The sequence below is a fragment of the Mytilus edulis genome, chromosome 7 (genome assembly GCF_963676685.1).
Source record: "Mytilus edulis chromosome 7, xbMytEdul2.2, whole genome shotgun sequence".
In the NCBI taxonomy this organism is placed as follows: domain Eukaryota; kingdom Metazoa; phylum Mollusca; class Bivalvia; order Mytilida; family Mytilidae; genus Mytilus; species Mytilus edulis.
In genome coordinates, this window is record NC_092350.1 from 31,873,119 (window position 1) to 31,896,410 (window position 23,292).

At 31.4% G+C, this 23,292-nt stretch overlaps 1 protein-coding gene across 6 annotated transcripts; it reads left to right on the forward strand.

The window, feature by feature from the left end:
• The first annotated feature begins 5,656 nt into the window (after positions 1–5,656).
• On the forward strand, positions 5,657–22,918 carry LOC139482630 (calumenin-like). 6 transcript variants are annotated; one of them, XR_011654890.1, is made up of 8 exons: positions 5,657–7,252; positions 9,041–9,157; positions 11,605–11,735; positions 12,015–12,205; positions 14,219–14,388; positions 15,397–15,457; positions 17,215–17,681; positions 20,528–22,918. XR_011654890.1 is itself a non-coding variant. In XM_071266556.1 (8 exons), exons 2-8 carry the CDS (start codon positions 9,050–9,052, stop codon positions 20,630–20,632), a joined length of 990 nt encoding a protein of 329 aa, XP_071122657.1. In that variant the 5' UTR covers positions 5,657–7,252; positions 9,041–9,049; the 3' UTR covers positions 20,633–22,918. The 6 variants fall into 6 exon arrangements, 4 of the variants coding, with proteins under 4 accessions (XP_071122657.1, XP_071122659.1, XP_071122658.1 ...); XM_071266556.1 differs by having other exon boundaries at positions 17,215–17,438; XM_071266558.1 differs by having other exon boundaries at positions 7,116–7,252; positions 17,485–17,681.
• Positions 22,919–23,292: the final 374 nt, after the last annotated feature.

Here is a 23,292-nt window from a genome sequence, read left to right on the forward strand (position 1 = left end):
GATACGATATTCCCGTGCTTGCATTTCCTATCATGATTTTCTTGATAGAGGTTTGCTGCTCACAAGGAAGCTATTAAACCAAGAGTTCCAAATGGTGAAGTTGAAATCATCCCTTCGTAAATTTTACGGACGCCATCACGAGTTGGTTGACCCGTTATGGAATAACCGTTTCACAAATGATATCGGATATGTTCCTTACGTCGTAACTACAATCCCCTTCCCTTTCATGAATATGACCTACCGAATTAGACTATTTACCGGATTTGTAATCACTTAAGCAACACGACGGGTGCCACATGTGGAGCAGGATCTGCTTACCCTTCCGGAGCACCTGAGATCACCCCTAGTTTTTGGTGGGGTTCGTGTTGTTTATTCTTTAGTTTTCTATGTTGTGTCGTGTGTACTATTGTTTTTCTGTTTGTCTTTTTTATTTTTAGCCATGGCGTTGTCAGTTTGTTTTAGATTTATGAGTTTGACTGTCCCTTTGGTATCTTTCGTCCCTCTTTTGTTAACAATCACTGAAAAATTCCCACACCCATTTGAATTGAGATATTTTATATACTTAAAAATTCAAAATGTGCATTATGTTGTAAAAGTTGTGCATGTCACACAAATATTTCACGGTAACTTGAATAATGTGCATTCTATTCAGATCATAAATGTGCTATTTAAAACTCATGTACATTATACTAAAAGACAAATTGAAAGAGTTGGTATTACTTTGTTTCATAAAAAAGAATGGCCAACGTAGAAACAAGTATCTTGTCCTAGGGAGGGATAAATCATACTTTGTAAAGAATCACTCTGATTCAAACAAAAAATTCTCTGAAACCGATATTATCAAGATGCTTGATTTCTTGATTGACAACATATTTGTAACGTTCGGAGGACGTGTTTTTCAACAGACTGTCGGCATCCCAATGGGAACAAACTGTGCCCCTCTACTTGCCGACTTGTTTCTTTATTATTATGAGGCTGACTTCATGCAGGAACTTCTTAGGAAGAAAGATACGAAGTTAGCAATATCCTTTAACTCTACTTTCCGCTATATAGATGACGTTCTTTCACTAAACAATTCAAAATTTGGTGACTATGTGGAACGCATCTATCCCATCCAATTGGAGATAAAGGATACTACAGATACAGTTAACTTTCGGCTTCATATCTTGACTTACATCTAGAAATTGACAATGAGGGTCGGTTGAAAACAAAACTTTACGACAAAAGAGATGATTTCAGCTTTCCAATTGTGAACTTTCCATTTCTAAGTAGCAACATTCCAGCAGCACCTGCATACGGGGTATATATCTCCCAATTGGTACGATATTCCCGTGCTTGCATTTCCTATCATGATTTTCTTGATAGAAAGTTACTGATCACAAGGAAGCTATTAAACCAAGAGTTCCAAATGGTGAAGTTGAAATCATCCCTTCGTAAATTTTACGGACGCCATCACGAGTTGGTTGACCGTTATGGAATGACCGTTTCACAAATGATATCGGATATGTTCTTTACGTCGTAACTACAATCCCCTTCCCTTTCATGAATGTGACCTACCGAATTAGACTATTTACCGGATTTGTAATCAGATAATCAACACGACGGGTGCCACATGTGGAGCAGGATCTGCTTACCCTTCCGGAGCACCTGAGATCACCCCTAGTTTTTGGTGGAGTTTGTGTTGTTTATTCTTTAGTTTTCTATGTTGTGTCATGTGTACTATTGTTTTTCTGTTTGTCTTTTTCATTTTTAGCCATGGCGTTGTCAGTTTGTTTTAGATTTATGAGTTTGACTGTCCCTTTGGTATCTTTCGTCCCTCTTTTTTTTTTTATAAAAAAAACAAAAAAAAAACCCTTGTCAGTGTCCATCATTGCCACCCTTTGAGGTCAGTCAGTGGGCCCCCTTATAAAAGCACCTTCTGAAAGATTCTTAGCATAAAACTCCATGTAGCTCCCCCGGCACAGTGTTAATTGTGATAAATTTATTGCAATCAGCATAATTTATAAGAAAATGCAACAACTTAGATACATTACAAATATAAATACCGTAACGAAAACAGAAACATAAAGCAAACAAAAATTCATAAAAAAAAATAAACAAATAAATATTAAACAAATATAGGCCTATATATAGTAATTTATAATCTTCTTTATCAATTGTTACCGTATTTTCCAGTTTTCAATTAACAAACACCAAAGTTTCCAAAGTTCTTGGAAATGTTTGAATAAGTGATACATATTAGGCAAAGAACAAAAATATTTAGGCAAAAATCAGCTTATAGACGCAAATATCTACAGATCATTACAAAATGATAATCATTTTCAATGGTTTTCATATTACAACATTAGCATGATAGTCTTTCAGTACGAGGTAAGTTGATATATCTTCCAATTTCAATGTTCTGTACTCATTGTCATATTTTCCTTTTTTCAGCACATAGCACATATGCTTTTATGTCTTTACACATTTATGAATGACGGTCAATTTCTTAGTTAGTACAGTTTATAAAAACTTGAAGTAGCCATAGTTGTTTGCCAAATGTCATCAAAATCTGAGGCATATCACATTTGATGTTCTTTTACATGAAGTTTATTTCCCTTTAGCGGATCATGGCTTATAATTTGCTTTTCCGATAGACATTTGGAAAGTTTATGGGAAAATATTCCAAGTCGGCAAACTTTTCATCAAACGATAGTTTTCAACAGGCGTGTACACACAAGTACTTAATTGTACATGTATATCAATTAAGTGGTATGTTTGTAGGAAGTGCGTTTAATGATTCAGATGAGAGAAGTTTATACGTGGCATTAACTATCAATTTTCAAGTTTTAACTTCCAATTTTTAAGCTATGAATATTATTTTTCAAATTCATATAATTATGAAAAGACAACTATATACTTTGACAAACTGTGTTCTAATTACATGACTTTAAAACAATTTTTAATCTAATTGAAATAAGCAATGTTTCTAAAATCCTCTTGAATATCAATCCATAAGACAGCTGAAATGTATATAATTATTTAAAACATTGGGTGAATTCTAAGCGGCCGGATCGATTGAAATAAGAATAAAATACCTGCCGTTCAAAATCAGAGAACTCATTTTCCTTTCTCTTCGATTGAGACATAATCGAATTCGACTTATAATCGAAGTTTCACTTTCATGAGAAACACTTCGGGTTCAGTCTTTGAGGGATACTCCTTAAACTTCCAGAGGACCTGACTGCACCCGATTGTTATTGTGCTTCGGATGTTCAGATTTTAGTTTTTTGTGCATGTTGTTGTAATCTTGTCGTTTTTTACCGTCTATGGTGTTATCTATTTTATTGGACTTTTATATTATGGATTAACCTTTGGAATTTTCTTTCTATTTTCAAGAACGCTGAATGTTTGCTAAAATTATCTACAACACATCATGGACACATAGACATATATACATATGCATATGCAAGAAGATTTATACATTTATTCTTAACCAAATATAGACGTAAGGAGATTTAATACGACTTTCAATAAGACAACTACCAAGACCAAAGATTATTTTATATCAAAGGATCCGGGATGAAAAAGTGTTACCAATTTAAAAGTTTAAAACCAACGGCTTGGTTTATACTACACTAACAACAGAAACATCATAAGGGCTACAACTCTCGTAGCTAGTGACCCCTTAATATGTTCACAGAGAGCACTTGCAAAGAAGGTATCATGTATGCAAAATATCAGGTTAATATGTGATAAAGTTGCATTTGGAGTCCATTGCATGGTTTTCTGGCAGACTAGCTCTTAGAACAACATTACAAGCCACGATTCTCGGATATATTATATATGCAAAATCAATCGCCACTCGAGAAATTGCCGAAAATAAGTGAAATAATGAATATTGACAGATTTTAGATATATTAAGACTCACAAGCGAAGTTACCACGATACTTCGTGTTTGTGTGTTTTCGATGTATTTTTTTAAAGGGGCACTAGCTGTCAAATTCATGTTCACCGATTTTAATCAAATTCTCATATTTGATTTATAACAATGTAAAACATTTTTTTTTTATCCAAACTTTTAAAGGTATAAAACAAACAGTGAACAGGACACGGGCATTAAAATACGTAGCTTCGTTTCGTGTTTATTTTAGTCTAAAGGCCATCTAATTAACCATCGAGTTGACCTCTAAAGTCATCCGATGACCATATAAGCGATGTAAAAATAAATATAGATATAAATAGATTAAGCAAACTCGTGCTGTTGGATTTTTCTAGGTCTATTTAATTTCATATTATATATATGTATATAGATGAAAAATAAATGTTTATCATCGTTTTAAGCTGTATAAGAAAGATTTTTTGTGAATCGAATCAGTCAATCAAATGATTTACCTTTGTTTCACTTTCAATGTTGACATTCTTTCCTTTACATAACTTTACACATACAATTCACGTGTTATCCATCTCAAGCTAAGGGGTCAAATAAAAATTCACATGAATACGGATTCAATGAGGTCGAATTATTCACTTGCAAGTGAATAATACATAATCGATATTTTTTTAGCTTATTTTAACATCATTAAACCATACTGGCTGCTAAACGCGAATTGTTATTTCACTATTTTTATTCCTTTAATGATTGAGAGAAAAAAAAATATTAGATTTTTTATATATCTCGTAGCCAGTGCCCATTTAAGACATGCCTTATTCCGTCACATATTTTTAAGAGGCCGTATTGCTCATAATATGCTCAGCGTATTATTAAATGACCGTCCAGTAACATTCTGATATGATAAACACAGATATTCCCAGCCGTAGACTTTGAACTAGACCAACAATCATTAGATTTTGTATATACAAAATTCCCAGTTTTAAAACTGTACATAAACAAACCATTGGTCTCTTGTGAAGAGTTGTCTCATTGGCAATCATACCACATCTTCTATTTAAATAATACATATATCCTTAGTTTGTGCGACAGGCAGACGGACATGATTATACTTTACTTCGCAGGAGCATAACAAGAGCTGCTTCGTTGAATTGGGTATTTTGCATTATACATCTCTCGATATACATCTAAAGAATGTTGTCCGCTATATTAAATAAAGTGTATGTGATAGCTAACCTGCATTTTTTTTAATGCAAAATTAAACTAATGGTTATGCTAACAATCTGAAGTTATTCAATATTATTCGAGTGACACCACTACTGCTATAAATATAAATATAAACGAAATCATGAAACAAAAAAATACAGATTATATATATCACCTATATTTGCCCAAATTTGTTCTGGTCATGTTTAATTACCATTATTTTTCAGTCTTAGTATATATGTTATTTGCAATTTTCTGTAGGAGACGTTTTTCGTTTTATCTCAGCGTTTTGTAAACATTTATTTGATATGCGGAAAGCTTACGTTTAATGTTATGTTTCTTAGAGGACCTTCATGTTTACTTTTATTCGTTAGATATTTGGGAAATTTCGTGTTATTGGAAAATACTTCAAGTGAAACTTCGCATCAAACAATAGTTTTCACCAGCCGGTGCACATGTACTTACTTTTATATCAATCAAGTGGAATATATAGGAAGTGTGTCAAATGATTCAGATGTAAGAAGTTTACACGTGGCAACTATACACGTGTCATGTTCTGCATCATTCTCCTAATCCATCATAGTTCTGCATTACGTATAGCGTGTATAGTGTGTTGCTTTTTTGAGGGCACGAAAAGAGAAAGCATATGAGTTGTAAATATGCATCCCCTTAAAAAATTGATATACTGAGTTTACGAATATAATGTCTTTTCATTCAAGGCTATAAAACTTTATGATAGTTGGCCTGTTTATATAAATTTATTTTTTTTCACTAATCAAAACATGTTAAACTTTCATGCAATTATCGGTATTGTCACGGTGGCTCATAAATCCGCTCTGGTCAAGAATCTCAGTGTCCGTAGTTAGACACAAGGGCCAATGGTCTGTGAAAAATACATAATACAAGTATATAACAATGATATTAAGGTATGCAGGAAATTTTCCGAGAAAAGTGTCTGTGTACCTGCATGGCCGCTTGAATTTTGCAGACTACGCCTAGATAATTTGAAGAAGACAGTTACTACTGTATTACACTAGCACATTATCTTAACTCCACGAACATGAAACATTGGACAACCTGGAACTAGCATTCAGTGGCGGATCAAGAACTTTGTATACAGGAGGGGGTATGCACTGCGGGCTGCAATAAGAGGGTACCCGCTACAGTTATGCTTCGGTGATTCCCTTTATAATCCCCCCTTAGATTCGCCTATATCCCAGATACAACCCATAATCAGGCTGAAATTTCAAAAGTTAAACTTTCCAAAAATTAAATGATGTCTCTTACCTCTTGCCTGGTTTATCCTTCTGTTCACTTAGGAAATACAAATCAGTGCCTAATCAAGTTCAGTGATCATGGTGATACATACAGACCACAAGCTGTGACTGGGGCAAACTGTAATAACAAAGGCCACGGCTATCATTGTGCTAATTAATATTGTTAGTTTTTTGTTATTAAAAAAGTCCTGTTTTTTTTTAATCTTTCAGTTTCCGTTTCAAAAACATTTAAAAATGTGGTTGCATTGGACAACTTTTAAGTGAACATTTTTGTCCTTGCACAGGTTTGTATAGTCAACTTTTTACTTCTCTTATAAGATGTTATAAGGAGAATGCTAGACTAAAACAAACAACTTGAAAACGTTATATCAGTGGCCTTTTCAAAAGGGGGCACTGACTGACCTAAGGCGCCTTAGGTCAGTCAGTGCCCTACTTCGGTCAAGCTTAAAGGATTCCCTATATAATCAACGGGTTAAATATTTTCCACGAAAGGGGGTCTGTCAAAAGCCCCCTAGTGCCCTCCCCCTCCTGAATCCGACTATGTGTTTCTAAATCATTTTAAATGTGACAAGTTTTAAACATGACAACTGCGCTCTGAATGTATTTGTAAACAATGAGCGATTAGAAATATATGTTTATGAAAAAATACTTTCGAGAACAATTTTGTTTCATTTTCTCAAAATATTAGACGCTTCCCCCCTTCTGCGACGGCGGATCAAATTTCTCTGCCACGCTGGCAAATGCTAAGAATGTAATTCATTCTGCGAGAACCAATCAAAATATTGGTTTTATCGTCAGCGTAGACAGGCAGGCTGGACCGAAGTGCATTGTTCCTTATTTTGATTGGACAACTTCAGTTGCAACGTGTAGCTTTGGGTTATCTCCACTTAGCTGAGAGGTTAGTATAAAATGAAAACAACAATAATCGACTTTTTTGATGCACAGATGTTTTAAGTAGTGAAAAGTACATTGTATATTGATTGTTAAGTCATATTGTATAATCAGGTGTATAAACGATTACGGTAAGTGTTTTAAATCTCATCTAATTGACGCGAATTAGAAATCGACTAATCGACAATGTAAAGTTTGCATTTACTAGTTATTTGATCTGTCAAATTATAGCTGCTATTTTGAAAAAAACATATACATGTAATTATAAGGTATAAGCCTATTGTTACATAGAAGTAATTGTTTATGATATTTTGCTTGTCTCTGCCTCTGGTTTTAGCCCATTCAGGGCTTGTCGTGATCGTTTTATAAAGCTTCTTGTTATTTCGGTATAATATTTTCGAAAATTATATGTTTTTGTAAAGTGGCAAAAACACTAGGACCAAATAACCAAAAAGTAATTTGTGTTTGGGATTTCATTCTTATAATAGGTGGGTAAGGGTATTTTTGCTGAATTGCACTTAGCAGCTTTTGTTTATCATTGTTTATCACTAATTTATTGTCTTTGATGCCGGATAAAAAATAATATAATTGATTAATTAGATATATACATACACCTGATGCATGTTTGTTGTTATTACATTTACTTTGCTCAGATTGCAAAAAGTAAACTGACAAAAAATACTTGAGGAAAGAGCAAGGGCTTAAAAAAAACTTGAAAAATGAAAAAAATATAAAGAGTTGCACCCATGGGCTTTAATTTTTTTCATGAATTATTCAAAAATTACAACAATTTATATTCATGAACAAATAAAATTGATTTAGATTCTCCAACAAATAACATTTATTTAGATTCTTGAACACATAACATTGATTAATAAAAAGGGGGGCGTGAAGGTGAAATGACTTCTAAGAGATATTTTAACCACGGTGGAAGATGAAGTAAAAATTCGCAATAAAAAAAATCAAATTGGCACCACATGCTTTGTTTTTTAAGAAATATTTTGATTATAGAATAGAAAAAAGATGAATAATTACCTCACAGCAGTCTTAAACAAAAAAACACAATCTAGGTTGGTAAAAATATCATTAATCCTTTATTAATTATTGAGGTACATGAGCATTATTTAGAAATTATCACAGAGGCAACAACATTTGTCAACTTTACAGGCATACACAAAATCTTTTTGAAATATACATGTTGAAGGTGACCTATAGTTGTTAATTTTTGTGTCATTTGGTCTCTTGTTGAGAGTTATCTTAATGGCAATCAAACCACATCTGAATTTTATTTGTGTAAAGATATCAGAATATGGCCAGTGTTTGTGATTTAACTTATGAGTACACTCCATCTGAAGGTCATATATAATAAATTTGATAGAGAAAAAAAATAACATGTGTGATATATATTTGAAGTTTTTTTTGTGTAAATGCCTCAAATGAAAAAATGAGTGAAAATTCTGTCCAGCACCAGAGGATGTGCTCCTGAAATAGGTTGAAGTCAAGCTCACATTAATAACTCAACTTTTCATTGTACATTTGCAAGCTAGGGTTTGTTGAAATTTGCAAACATTAATCTATGAATACACATACATGTGTATGTAATTATATCAAAATTTACTAGGTGGTATATGGTCTTGAAATTTGCTCAAAGTTTTCTTTTTCCAATTAAAAAAATATATTGTTGATGATGTTCAAATGGAGCATAAAATATGAAGGTTTGCAAATAAATTGGTCCAAGGACATACTTGATTTGATCCAGTGAAAACTTTCAATCTAAATCTTCTTTTATTTACAGCATTTCAAAATGAAAGCCTCTAGTATTTATGTAGTATTGGGAATTTTAAGTGTTTCATACTGTTCTGCTATACCAAAGCCAGGAGAAGACGACCATAAAAACCGAATTCATGACAAGGTAAATATGTAAGGTTTTGCCATTGCCTTTTTTGTTGACCACAGTACAGTTGTTTTAACATAATGTCTATCTTGTGATGGGAGCAAGGGTCCGGAAACGGTCATATATGCCAGACATGACCGATTTGGAAACTCAAAAGTCCTAAATCATTTATTGGGATTTAGGTCAAATTTTATTTTTCAACAGAAATAATTTCGGTCATTTCGTTAAGATTGAGTTTCAAATCGCCATTTTAAACATATTTTTATTTTGTTATCGATTTTATGTAATTAAACTGCCACTCCAGTAAAGTGTTATAATCCTGAGGGCCCTCCTAATAGCTATATTAATGCCTTGGGGAGCTATTGGCTAATGATCGCTAATCTCTTTACCTGTGTTTTTAATTCACACCTGGCTATTAATCACAAGCTCCGAACTAATATTATAAAGAAATTAAAATTCAATACCAACTGTCTTCATTATTTAATTACTTTTCAGCTAAGACAATTGTCAATTATGATTTAAAATTAAATTAAAACTTGATTTAATTTACGTAGAAAAAAGATTTTTTTCACTACTAACACACATGTTTTGTTTACTATGATCACAGTGACTATGATACGCATGCCTAAAATTCTCTTCCGCAGATTTGACACTAAATCGTAAATTTAAAATGATTTCTTGCTAAATAAAGCAAGTGCAACTATTTTCATTAATATTCTTACACTATTAAAGGTAAAATATTAAAAAAAAACATGTTTTCCTGTGATAATTTGATAAACAAAACTAATCCCGGGAATAAGTCCTGAATTGTTCGTTTTAGCATGTCGCATTACATCCGGTTTGAATTTCGACTTCAGAATCGAAAGAAACGTAAATGATGACTGAGAAAATTACGATTTTGAGTCATTAAAATCATTTTATTCTTAAACTGTTGCCTTCCCTTAATTGCTCTTGATCGATTTTAGGAAATGGTAGGATAATTCATGAAGTAAACGCGATGCAACAGTTAAACAAGTTCGTTGATGCTACGAGTAGGAGCATACTCATGCAGTAATGAGATTTTGACAATCTGTTTTTGAAAAGGGGCACCAACTTTTAAGTTATATGAAAATGACCGAAATTAGGTGAAAAAATTTCCGGATCCTTGGATGGGAGGTGTTAGAGTGTTTTACTTTTCTGATAACCCTAGCTTTTCAATTTCAATTGTATTCCTAGCAATTTACTCACATGAAGATAAATTTTTTATTTACTTCTCACCAAACCAGGTTGAAGTTGCTACAAGTTTCCATTTCCTATAATGGTTATCCCCCCTTTGTTTTTACCTATATATCAACCAAAAGATGTATGTTTTAAAGAGAGAGTGAAGATACAGAGAAGGGGATGGGGGTGGGTTTGCAATGAAATAGAATAAGTCCAATTAAAACTGATAATACCAGGTTATCAATGAATGTGAAATCAGACAATTTTCATGCATTTGTAACAATCAAAAAGTTTTTTTACACAAATTGATTTCATTACTGTAGACAACTACATTATAAGTTTACATATACATTTTACATGTATAGTAGGTGGAATTCTGATCATCAGAACCACAGATACATTGGAATTTTTGGCAAAATTGGAATTATTATATTCTGGTAGGGCAACTCTTAAGAACAAAAGTTTATTTAAAAAAAAAGAAACATCTGAATTGGGGAAATTTGTTCATGGGGGAGGGGAGCTTGTTAAAATATCCTACATCATATTTGGTGCCAAGAACCTTCATAGGTTAGTGAAATTAAAAATTTGAACAAAAGTTTCCCCTGAACTACTACACATGTACAGTACTATGATTCTTGTAGATACTAAAAAACATGTTATGGAGCATTTGTTGAAATTTAACATGTAAATCTTACAATAAAAAATAAAAATAATTTCATGGAGATGAAACACTTTAAAAACAGAGGGTAAGTGCAGATAAAAATTAAACCAAATAAAATATGTGCCCTACAGAGAAAATATTATAGGTTAGAGTTACAATGAATGTTTTCAAGTGTGACTTTCATCAGTTGTACATCTTTACTATATTGCTTCAAGATATATATAAATATATCATATTTTTAACATTCCAGTAATAATTTATATGTTTTGAAAATGACTGGGGGGTTTTGATACCTTTATTCAGGTCATGCTGTTGATGTTGTTTTTGATACTGTTATATTGTGATATCAATCTTAACACCTTTCACCTTTTTTGTTAATATGTGATTATATACACATGACAAATACATTGTACCTTACATTTGAAATTTATAAAATTGTTTTGGTTTTTAAACAATTTCCTAATAATAGTACTAGTAATGCTTAAAACATTAATGTTCACACTTCATCCTCTAATGATTGAACAAAATTGAAAGTAAAAAAATATATTTCTTGATAAATTGTACTGCTAACATGTATAGATATATGTATTTTATTTTATTTAAGAAATTAAGTGAGTCCCCACATGAAGAAGAAGGAGAACACAATAATGATTATGACCATGAAGCATTCCTTGGACGTGAAGAAGCTAAAACATTTGATCAATTAACACCAGAGGAGAGTAAAGAAAGACTAGCGTAAGTTAACAGTTATTAGACACAAAATTCAATTTTATATTTACTAATGTTAGTTAAACTATATGCATTGAATCATGTTGTATTAGATATGATATATAACTAGTATGAAGCATTTAATATGTAGGATATATATATGTTAACGAAACAGCAACAAGCAAACATATACAATTTTAACTATGTAATTTGATTTACCAACTTTTCAGTTACATGTAAAGTTGATGTCTGATGTCCACATTTCAATATTTGCTATTATATAATTTTTTTGGGGTAAATTTACAGTATTTTAGTTGACAAAATCGACAAAAACAAAGATGGGGAAGTTACAGAAGAAGAATTGAGAGAATGGATACAGTATGTACAGAAACGTTACATCACAACAGATACAGATCGTATGTGGAAAGATCATGACATTCAAGGAGACACACTCGTATGGGAAGCATATAAAAAGAGAACATATGGTTTTGAAGATGGTAGGTGTTTTGAAATGAGATTAATTCTAAAAGTGGAGTAACACACTTAGGTGTGTACTGTGATAGGGTGCATATGATTTTAACTGAAAGGTAGAAAAACTAATTTTTAAAAGGTGTGGGGATAAAGGATCATGTCTTGTAGACCATATGCACTGTAAAAAGAAACTCCTAATCAGCTAGAGTGTTATTGATTAAACTTTTTCATAGTTGTAGAAATTTATCTGATGATGTGTGTATAATCCAGTCCTTCATGTTGAAGGGGAAATAACTCAAATTACTAACTACAATATTGAAATAGGAAATAATATATATATTTATCATATACTTAGCATTGATATGACAGCTTTTGCATATGTGTAATGAGCGGAAGTACACAAGCCATAATTTCCCACCCGGGCTTATAACCCATATCAGGTGCATCTCGTGCACAAACCCCATAATAGTGCCTCTCGTGCAAGTTACTTCCGGTGTTTCCGGTATCGGTTTGTTTACTTTTCCATTGTGACGTCAGATAATTTTCATGACAACGTCAAAATTTACGGGAACTTTTGTGGGGATAGTTTAGTATGTGCTAACAAAATCATGCAAATGCCATTGACAATTATGAATCATTTTATAGTACAACAAACATGGAGTAATAATGATCATAACACTCTTTCAAATTTTCAATGTTTCAAAATGCCTATTTACGAAATGTTACAATAAATATATATGGAGGTAGTGATGCAGTTATTAGACACTTATAGTATATTTGATTCATAATTTAACTTCTTTATAAAGTTTTTGACTGTTTTAGTGATTGCATTTGTTTATTTGCCATACATAAAACTATTGTCGGAAGTATATGATAAAGTGATTAATACATGGCCTTTTCCACTCCGTCTCGGGCTGATATGGGGGTCTCGGGATGATACCCAGGCTGATATGGAAAAGGCCATGTATTAATCTCTATATGTTTAGTCTCTTCTTAGCAAAATGGGGCTGGAATGATATTGACAATACTTTTAACTATTTGTTTTAGGGAAGATAATGCCTTTTAAACATTTTTAAGGAAGACTGTGGCAAAGTGGTCAAAGAAAGTAGTTCATCTACAAAAAAAACTTGCCTGTAAATTCTGAGGTTGTAAGTTCAAATCCCTGCTCTTGGCAACGTGTGTTTAGACCCTGAATTTAATTGACAAGAATTACACCTTTTTTTGTCAAAAGTCAATGGTACAATCAGAGTCATCCTCCAAAGACATAAAATGACATAAAATGTCTGTCATGACATAAAGCAAGGACCTGAAAGTGGTGTGAAACTCATTAAAAAAATCCAACAAACATCATTCATAGGAGATAATCTATTTTCAGGAAGTTATCCTTTTGTGAATCACTTGCAGTTCTAGCGTACTCTAAATATCTAGACAAAAAATTCTATTTGCTTGTAAATATTAACTAACACTGGTCTTAATGATAAATTTTCTTAAGGCACTTCTAGTTTAAATTTGGTAGGCAAAGAAACTTGTATTCCAATTGATATATTTTATATAATTTAAAATTATATTTTCAAATATAGCTTATAAATCTTATTAGCATACATGTACTTTAAAACCTGGAAAAAAAAAATTAATTTATCTGGTATATTCTGTCTTCTCTATAACAGACTTCTCTTTTGATCAATTTTGTTGTTATTGACTATCAACTAAATAAATCGACCATTTTTTTCTGAAATATACCGTTGCTGTCTCATTTATGTTCATGAATACACCACATCTCTTAATTTCCTACTGTCACAGCACATGGAAGAAACAATTTTTTGTCACACATGTATTGTGAAGCTTGCATTTTAGTTTATTTTCAAATTGACTTTACTACCGGTTCTGTTTTTTTAAAACCAGTTGCTTTAAATTTGTAGTTATGAAATATAAAATCAGTACAAAGTGTAATGTTAACCAATATTAGTAAATAGAGATAATTTATATGTAATGATATTCATTAAAGCTTTATTTGAACAATTAATTTGTTTTTCTTACAGACCATAATGACGAGAACTCACCAAACTTTAGTTACAAAGATATGATCAATCGGGATGAGAGACGATGGAAGGCTGCAGATAAAAATAAAGATGGAAAATTAGACAAAACTGAATTCTCAGACTTTTTACATCCAGAAGAAGCAGAACATATGAGAGATATTGTTGTACAGGTAAACTATTGTAAAAAAATCTAAAAAGTTGAGTTTTGTTAAAACGGGGAGATATTCCCTTTCAACATGTTATACTGAAAGCTGTTTCATACGTTACAGCCCTTAAATATTGCACACAGCAGAAGACCCAAACTGTTTTATTTGTCACTCATATTTGATATGATTAAATTGATTGTAATGTTCAAATGGCAGAATGCCAAATGTTGGACGTTTTAGTTTAAATGTAAAAATGATATAACCAATAGCTCATAATTCTGCTATTCTATTCATATCAATTTAATTATAATTAAGAAATAATTCATGGGGGCTTGAATATATCGTGATTTTACCACGGGTTGGCCCTTTATGACAAATATTTTACCCCTGAGCGATAGCGAGGGGTAAAATATCGGCATAAAGGGACAACCCGTGGTAAAATCTAGATATATTCAAGCCCCCATGAATTATTTCGATTCTGATAGGACACATACGGCAATTCTTTTGGATCGAAGCGCTCTAGGTGAAGGCAAATATTTGCCGTTCCCATAAATAAACGCACTAATAAACTAGCGTAAAAGAACGGAGCAAACTGCATTTGTGACATGCTTAAACTATTTAAAATAATGTATTTAGACAGTTTTGGATGAATTTGAATGATAATTTATTTATATGTCTTATATGATGTACAATAAAGGGCTTTTGCCACATTTTAGCATCATTTGTGTATGTTTCCTTGTGATGATTTTCGGATTCACAAGCGTGTATTTTCCCGTAAATTTGCTTACATTCTAACGTCATTGTTCTATGACGTCGGGTATCTCATTCATAAAAAAGCATATGACGTGGGAGTACAATCGGAACAGCACTGGCAATATATTCATATTTTACCACGGGTGTGTACTCAAAGCGTTTGAAGGACGTCATGTTAGAATACATAGTTTACACTATGTTTAATTTTTTGTTTAAATAAAAAGGAACTTGATTGTGTTTTGTTTCATTTAAAACTAATTTGATTTCTTTGTCATTTAGGAGACAATGGAAGATATAGATAAAGACAAAGATGGTTATATCAGTCTTGAAGAATATATAGGTAAGAACATCACAAATATGTTATACAATATTTGTTATGTTGTGACAAAGAGTTAGTGATAAAAATGTTGCAGTGTTGTATGTAAGGTGGTACATGTTTGTCAAAATAATGGCTTTGACTGCAAAACTAGGATCACATACTACTAGTATATATATATACCTGTTGAAGGCAAAGTATTATGGTATATCGTCAAAATATAAGCAATATTTCTCGAGTCTCTCATAGGAACAATATGTTGAATAAACTTATAATTTTCCCTGGAATACTGAACAGAATGACTTCATAATTTATCTTCTGCTTGACAGTTATATTTCGTAAATTGTTTGCACTTTTTGACTCTGCTTTCTAATTCTGTGAATTTTTCATTGTGCTGAATGAACGTAAAGTTTGTTGTCACATTTTTCTCAAGAAGAACCAAATAAAAAACTTAATTTTGTGAGCAACATGACAGTGATTTGTACACCCTTTTATGAGCTTGACAGTTAGCTACTTCCTGTTTTTCAAATACTTTGAATTTCAAGTTGAAGTATGTGTAGCACAACAATGAGTGCAACATCTTGATTTGTCCAACTTTTGAATATTGGGAATTTAGATAAAAGAAAAAAAAGGTAGATACTAGTGTTGTCAAATCGTACACTTTTGCCTAACCGGTTACTCGGATAATCGTTCGACCGATTAACCGGTTAACCGGTAATTTAAGTTGGTGTTTGAAAGCCTTATCAATAGAACCCTACACATAGATATAAGATGTGGTATGAGTGTCAATTTGACAACCTTTCATCAAAGTCATAAATACACTTTTAGAAATGAAGTTTTTCCTTTAGCATTATAAGGCTTGTCTGCGAGGATTCCTGGCGAAGTTTGACTTTTAATAATCAAATACACCGTATCGACTATAGTGTTTGTACCAACTTCAGATTAAAAAATAAAATAAAAATATTAATCTCGTAGAATTGAATATGTCATATGTTTGAAACCGGTTATTTTTTCCTTTTCTCTTGTTGTCTCCGAAAATCATGGGTTGTGTTTCAATTTGAAATGATTAATTACAAAAAAAGAAGATGTGGTATGATTGCCAATAAGACAATTCTTCACAAGAGACCAAAATGACACAGAAATTAACAACTATAGGTCATTGTACATGCTGTATGACCTGTTTCTTCACTGTGTTTGCTTGTTTCTTTAAGCATGTTACTCATACTTTCACGTATACATTGAGTACATTCACATTGGTTTGCATTTCACAATTTTTGAATTTAAAGTAAGACTAACCCTTGCACTACGGAGGTTGCACATTTAAATGTAGGTTTACACAATATTAGATCGAAAACGAAATAATGAAGTAATTAGTAATATTAAATCTCATTACTGATTTAAAGTTACTGTTAAAAAAACATGTTTACTAATTATGTTTCCTAAAGATCCTGCCCCGAACTCTAATTAATTTTATGTTTTTAGGATTAACAATAGCAATCAATATACTGGACAAACTAATTACCACGACGACAATTTTTAAATAAAACATAACTATTTAATGATTTGATTTTCAACACAAATTTATATCAAATCAATCGAAATTGAAAAAAGTCTGGTTAACCGGTTAGCATTTTCGGTATTCGGTCGTTCGACCGGTTAACCGGTTAACCGTTGACAACACTAGTAGATACACTATGTAAAAATTAACTATAAATGAGGAAAAGGCTTTTCTAGTTTATACAGTTTAACATTAGATTGCTTGACATGTGCTTGATATTTAGCTGATGTTTATGACGAAGATGAGGAGGATGAGGATGAAGACTATCCTCATGAAGGAAAACCTGACTGGGTGGAAAGTGAAAAAGTACAGTTCAAGAACCACCGTGACAAAGATAAAGATGGAAAACTAAATGCTGAGGAAGTGATGGAATGGATTATACCACAAGATTATGATCATAGTGAATCAGAAGCACAGCATCTTGTTTTCACAGCTGATGAAAATAAGGTTCGTTGAGAGTGACCTTAATATTAACCTTTTTTGACCTTTGTAGGTGACATGTGGCCAAATCAAGATGGGGAAGAGCCTGAATGGGTCAAAAGTGAAAGGGAACAGTTTAATACATATCGTGATAAAAATTCTGATGGCAAAATGGATCACGAGGAGGTTAAAGACTGGATTATCCCCCCTGATTATGATCATACTGATGCTGAATCCAAGCACTTGATATATGAATCAGATACCAACAAGGTTTGTAACCACAAATCTTATTGGCTGAAATGTGTCACATGGTTTGGAAACTATAGTAAACAGACTAGACTTAATTATTTCATGTTACTAATTCTTGTTTTTGTGAGGCTCAGTATATTTCACAACATACAGATCTGGAAAATTGACGAAATGTACTATTTAACAAAAATATTTAAAGAAAAAAATGTGTTTTATTCATTTTGAATAAAAAGATGTGTTGGACAGCTCAAAGTCAAAGAAATTTGCCATTTAATTAATAGATAAAAGCTCTCTTCTATAATCTCATATTAAATACTGCTAACGAAACAACTATTTTCACAAAATTCTTTAGAAATATTGTTCTATCTTCAGAGTTTAATAGTAAGTTTTGTCATTCCTAGATCTGTCTCATGTATACACCTTACACCTAGATTGCACCATTATCTGGTCTACATACAATAGTTTCCACATCATGACTAAAACTTTTACTTTGGGATGGTCATTTGCTTGCATGTATTTATCTTTTGGATTAATGACACTTTCCATTTCTGATATTGTCACTAAATATGGTCAAGAATGTTGGCTTTTTTCAGTTAAAGATTGACATTTGTGTCTCAGATATAATTGTTAAATACAGCTTTAATGTGTAAATGTTGTAAACATAATAGTTATATCAACTTTATTGTACATTGATATATTGTAACAGCTGATATTTATGAATGAAATATTGGTTATTTAATTGCACATAAGGTCCCATTCAACATTACAGATTTATAAATAAATATTAGACAATTGATTTTCAATTGAATTTAGATAGGTGGTTGTAGTATTGGATACTTACCGATTTGATGACTATTCAGACATCAGTCAGGGGACTTACTGAAATAAGTGATTTTTAAATCACTTATTTGAGTAGCAAATTAAAGGTTTTGTCACAAATTGGGATTTTGTAGTTTTTTCTAAATTTTAAACACATTAGTTTAAATAATATCTTTTAATTAGTAAAATTAAAAAGTATGAACTTTTTGCTTCTTTTATGTAGCAAGGTTTATGCCTTTGATGCTATCATTTAGCTGAAAATTCTATTTTAGTTGAAAAAATGCTATAATAATGGCTTTTCATAATGCACTGATACTTTCTTAAAAGATTTTTCACAGCAGTGGGAGTATTTTTCCTGTGAAGTTCAAGGTTTCATCTTTCAGATTATGTAATAAAATTCTACTGTTCGCGATAAAAATTTCACTGTTCGGGGGTGTTGAAATTAGTGGGGGTTATTAAAAGAATGATACTTAAAGAAGTGATTTTTGGGAAGGAAATTGAGGTCTGATACTTAAACAAGTGATTTTTATGTCATTATCCTAGATTCAGTACAAGGTCATCACCTGAAATGACCTGGTCATCCTAGACAACACAGATGTTGGTTCTGATAAGTTTAGAAACATAATTAGTCCCTGGATCATTAGTATTCTATATTTAAAGCTACAATGAAATTAAATCACTTCTTCTAGTGATTAATTTGTACTACTTAAATAGGTGATTATTAAAGAAAGACAACTCTAATTTCCAACCTTTATGGAAATAATGTTACTTGAATCAGTGATTTAGAAATCACTTGTTTAAGTAAGTCCCCTGACTGGACATATCTATTTTATATGCATGATGTGGTTTGTTTTTACCAACACCATTATACATTTGTTTTTAGACAGTCTTCATTTAAAACTATCTAAAGGTGAAGGTTATCTGAGGGATTTTGTAATAGATACACTTCTGTTCTTTGAAAATAAGGTTCTTAGTATGAATGGGCAAGAAGAGTCTGGATTTAAATTACTTTTTCTCATAAGCTTTGCCAAGAACATTGTATTTTAACAACCCAACATTCATTATATATTTTGATCCATTAAGTATTTCTGGATCCCTTAATTCCCTTTTTGTAAATGGATTTTTCCTCACTTCAATTTAGACATACATGTACCTACTTATGTGTGAATACAAATTCTAAAATTGAAATACATTAGTTAAAAATATTTTCGTCTTCTATGGATGAAAAATCGATTTGAAATACAATTAAGCACAAATATTTTCAGTTTTTTCAAGAAAAGGGCATTTGATAAATTTACCTTGATATTTCATTCAATATTGAAAACTGGACGTACAAAAACAATCTTTAAATTTAATTTCAATTTGTTTGCCACATGCATCTCTGGTAAGTACCAGGACTATTGTAGAAGTCAGATGGAAATTGATCATTACAGATACAAAAGTAAAAATGTAGATTAAGAAATAAGACGATGTGGTATGATGGCCAATGAGACAACTCTCCGTCAGAGACCAAATGACTTAAAAAAAACCAACACTTTACATACCCGTACAGCCTTCAAAATTCAATGTTTTTTGACAGATCATTTTGTACTGTATAATTGTTAAAATTCCATTGTTAAATAATCTTTAGATTGGAAAAAAATTATCTTGTCATGCCAGCAGAGCCAGATATAGTTTTTTGTTCTTCAGTGTATCTTTTTTGTTTTGTTCTGGTTGACTGGCTTTTACCTTCAGGATGCAGGGTGAGGAATTTGTGCCATACTGACACGTCTAGTTTTCAATCTTCTAGCAATAGGCTAGAGTGTTTTCATCTGTTGATACTGCGTTCACATGCAATTTGTTTTATTTTAAGATTGTGATGAACCCTATTTTGCTAACACGGAGAAAATAGTTGCTCTTAGAGTTCCATAATTATGAACCCATCAATGTTTGAATACAATATGATAATTACCTTGCATTTGTAGAGTGTTGTTTTGATGCAGAAATAACTACTAGTGATTTTTGTAATTTTAAAATTGTGTTTTATATTTTTCTGTTTTGTTTTTCAGGATGGTAAATTAAGTAAAGAAGAAATAATTGAACATTATGACACATTTGTTGGAAGCCAAGCAACAGATTTCGGTGAAGCACTAACAAGACATGATGAATTTTAAGAATAGTCTTCAATTAGAAACTATGATCAAATTTGAGGAACAATATTTGTATTTATCATGCTAACCATGTGACTTCAGGGAAGTGAAAAATATTAACCTTTGAACCAAAGATTATGTGATATAGTGTGCTTTTGAAAAAAGCATAATACATGTAAAAGACAGCATCATTATACTCTAGTCAAGCTGAAGAATTTATACCGATGTGGGCTGACATAAATAGTTGAACTTCGATGAAGTTGAAAATCCAGTAATATTTACAAATGATATATATTTAAAAAAAAAAACAATAATGAATTACAATTGTATTAAATCCCAATACTACAACTTACAAAACCAGTAAATTATAAAGTTTATACAAATGTCTGATATATATGTACTGCAATCTACAAACATATTAGAAGTTGCATGCTTACTTTGGAAATTACTTTTACTTTTTCGTTAAATATTGACGCCTAAGTTTAGATTTTTCTGAATATAGAATAGCAAATTGTACTATATCTGATGTACAAGCAGAACATTCAATCTGACACGTATAAAATTTCAGTAATGGCATGTATTAAAACTGTAATTAGGTTTTTTATACGCACGAAATATACAATATGTCGCACGTAATATAAGATCATAATTGTAAATTAATATTGAGGACATGTTATTGGATATTAGAAGTTAAAATTGTTGAGAAAAATAATGGAAAAATGTTTCATTGCTTTCACATATTTTCCAATAGTGATTTGTTTCAAGGTGTAAATGTTCCATTTTAGCACTACACTCTTAGGAGATTTAACTTTTATTTATTGTACTTTGCATTTTTGGTAATAAGCTATGTTTCATCATTCTGTTGTAAAGTGAAGATTGAATTTATCATTGTTTCCTTTCCAAAAATCACTGTAAATTGCATTGGTTTGACCTATTTACATACTTAGTTTTATCTAAGAATTAATTAAGCATAGCACATTAGCTCTTGGTTTTAAAGAGAAGTGTCATTGGCATTATAACTACCATAGGTTGTCTGACGAATGCAGCCTTAGTTACATTAGGAGCCATAATAAGAAAATGTGCAATAATTACGTCCAATTAATAAGAATAATTACCTCATTTCAGACTACTACATTCATTTTTATCATATCCATATGCTGTAATTACAAAGAATATTCAAAGTTTATACCATAAAGAGGGTGGTTATTTTCCCCAGTCAGAGAAAAACGTGGCAATAAACGGTTTCCCTTTATAAATTGTGTAAATTTTAACTCAATGAAAATAGACCACCTTTATATTAAAATGATTTCAATGTTTTAAATTCGTTTGTACATACTTTTATACACATAATTAAATCGTAGGATCATAAATATATAAATCCATGTAAACGGTCTTTTATATATATGATGAAATGGTATGATCATGACTATGTAAATCCATGTTAAAAGTTAATGGTAGAACAGCCTATCTAGCCTGCATTCTTTGCCTTGAGAAATTGTGTTACTTGTCTATGATTGAAAAATTTTAAGTAAATGTTTATTATTTTTGTCTGTTTATTTTTGCATATATGTGGCAGGATTAGATTGACTGATTTCCATGTATGAGTTTAATGTATTAATGATGATAAAAGATAATGCCAACAACATTCAGTGCTGTTATAATTGAGTATTAAGTATTTGATTAAAAGAGATTTGATGCCTATCATTTGCCTTTCAGTATAGATTTTGTTTTATATAAAGATGGATGTGTGTAGTATAAGTATACGTTGTTTATTGTATAAATGCACTGGATAGAGAGGATAAAACTGTGATCAGATAGAGTTTGTAGAATTGAAATAACTCAGCAGCTTATTAAAGCCACATAGAAAATTATACAAAAATAAAAAGTGTTTTTTGCAAGAATTTAATAATATTTGACTAGAAGTTAAAGAAAAATCTTATTTATCGACTTGTTCAAATAAAATTGTTAAAGTAATGAGTGAGCTATTTATAAATAAAAAAAAAATGATTATTTTACATCAGAAATGTTATGGTATATTGTATTAATCACATGAAAGTACAGTAAATTCACTGTAAAATTCTAGATATCGAAAGGAAAAATTTATGGGTATAATGAATAACTATTATTTATACTATTGAGTGAGATACAGGGTAAATATATTTAAAATATTTGGTCACTTTTGGTGCTCATCCCTCTGAAATGTATTGTGCATTTATACAATAATATTTAATGGTCAGTAGATGACAATTGTCTGTAGTTGTATTATGTTTGTTTGCTATGTTTTTTACTGGAATAAACTGCTCATTGTTACTTGCTTTAATTTTTGACCCCCAGTTTCCTTCTATATGCAACACAATTTCAGAAGTGGGGAAAAAGGTTTTATGTCTGACTTTAGCCCACTAAAACAAATACATGTAGATTTGAAAACTGTAATATATAGAAACTATACAAAGAATAGTAATCAGCAATACTTGATCTACAAAAATACAAACATCAACACCACTATCTACTGACTACTTTAGGAGTAATTAGGTATAAGGAGATGTGGTATGAGTGCCAGCAAGACAGCTCTCCAAGATTTACAAATAAGTCAACATGACCGAAATGGTCAATTGACCCCCTTACTGCCTTAGGAGTTATTGTTCTTTATAGTCAATTTTGAACAATTTTCATAAAATTTGTAA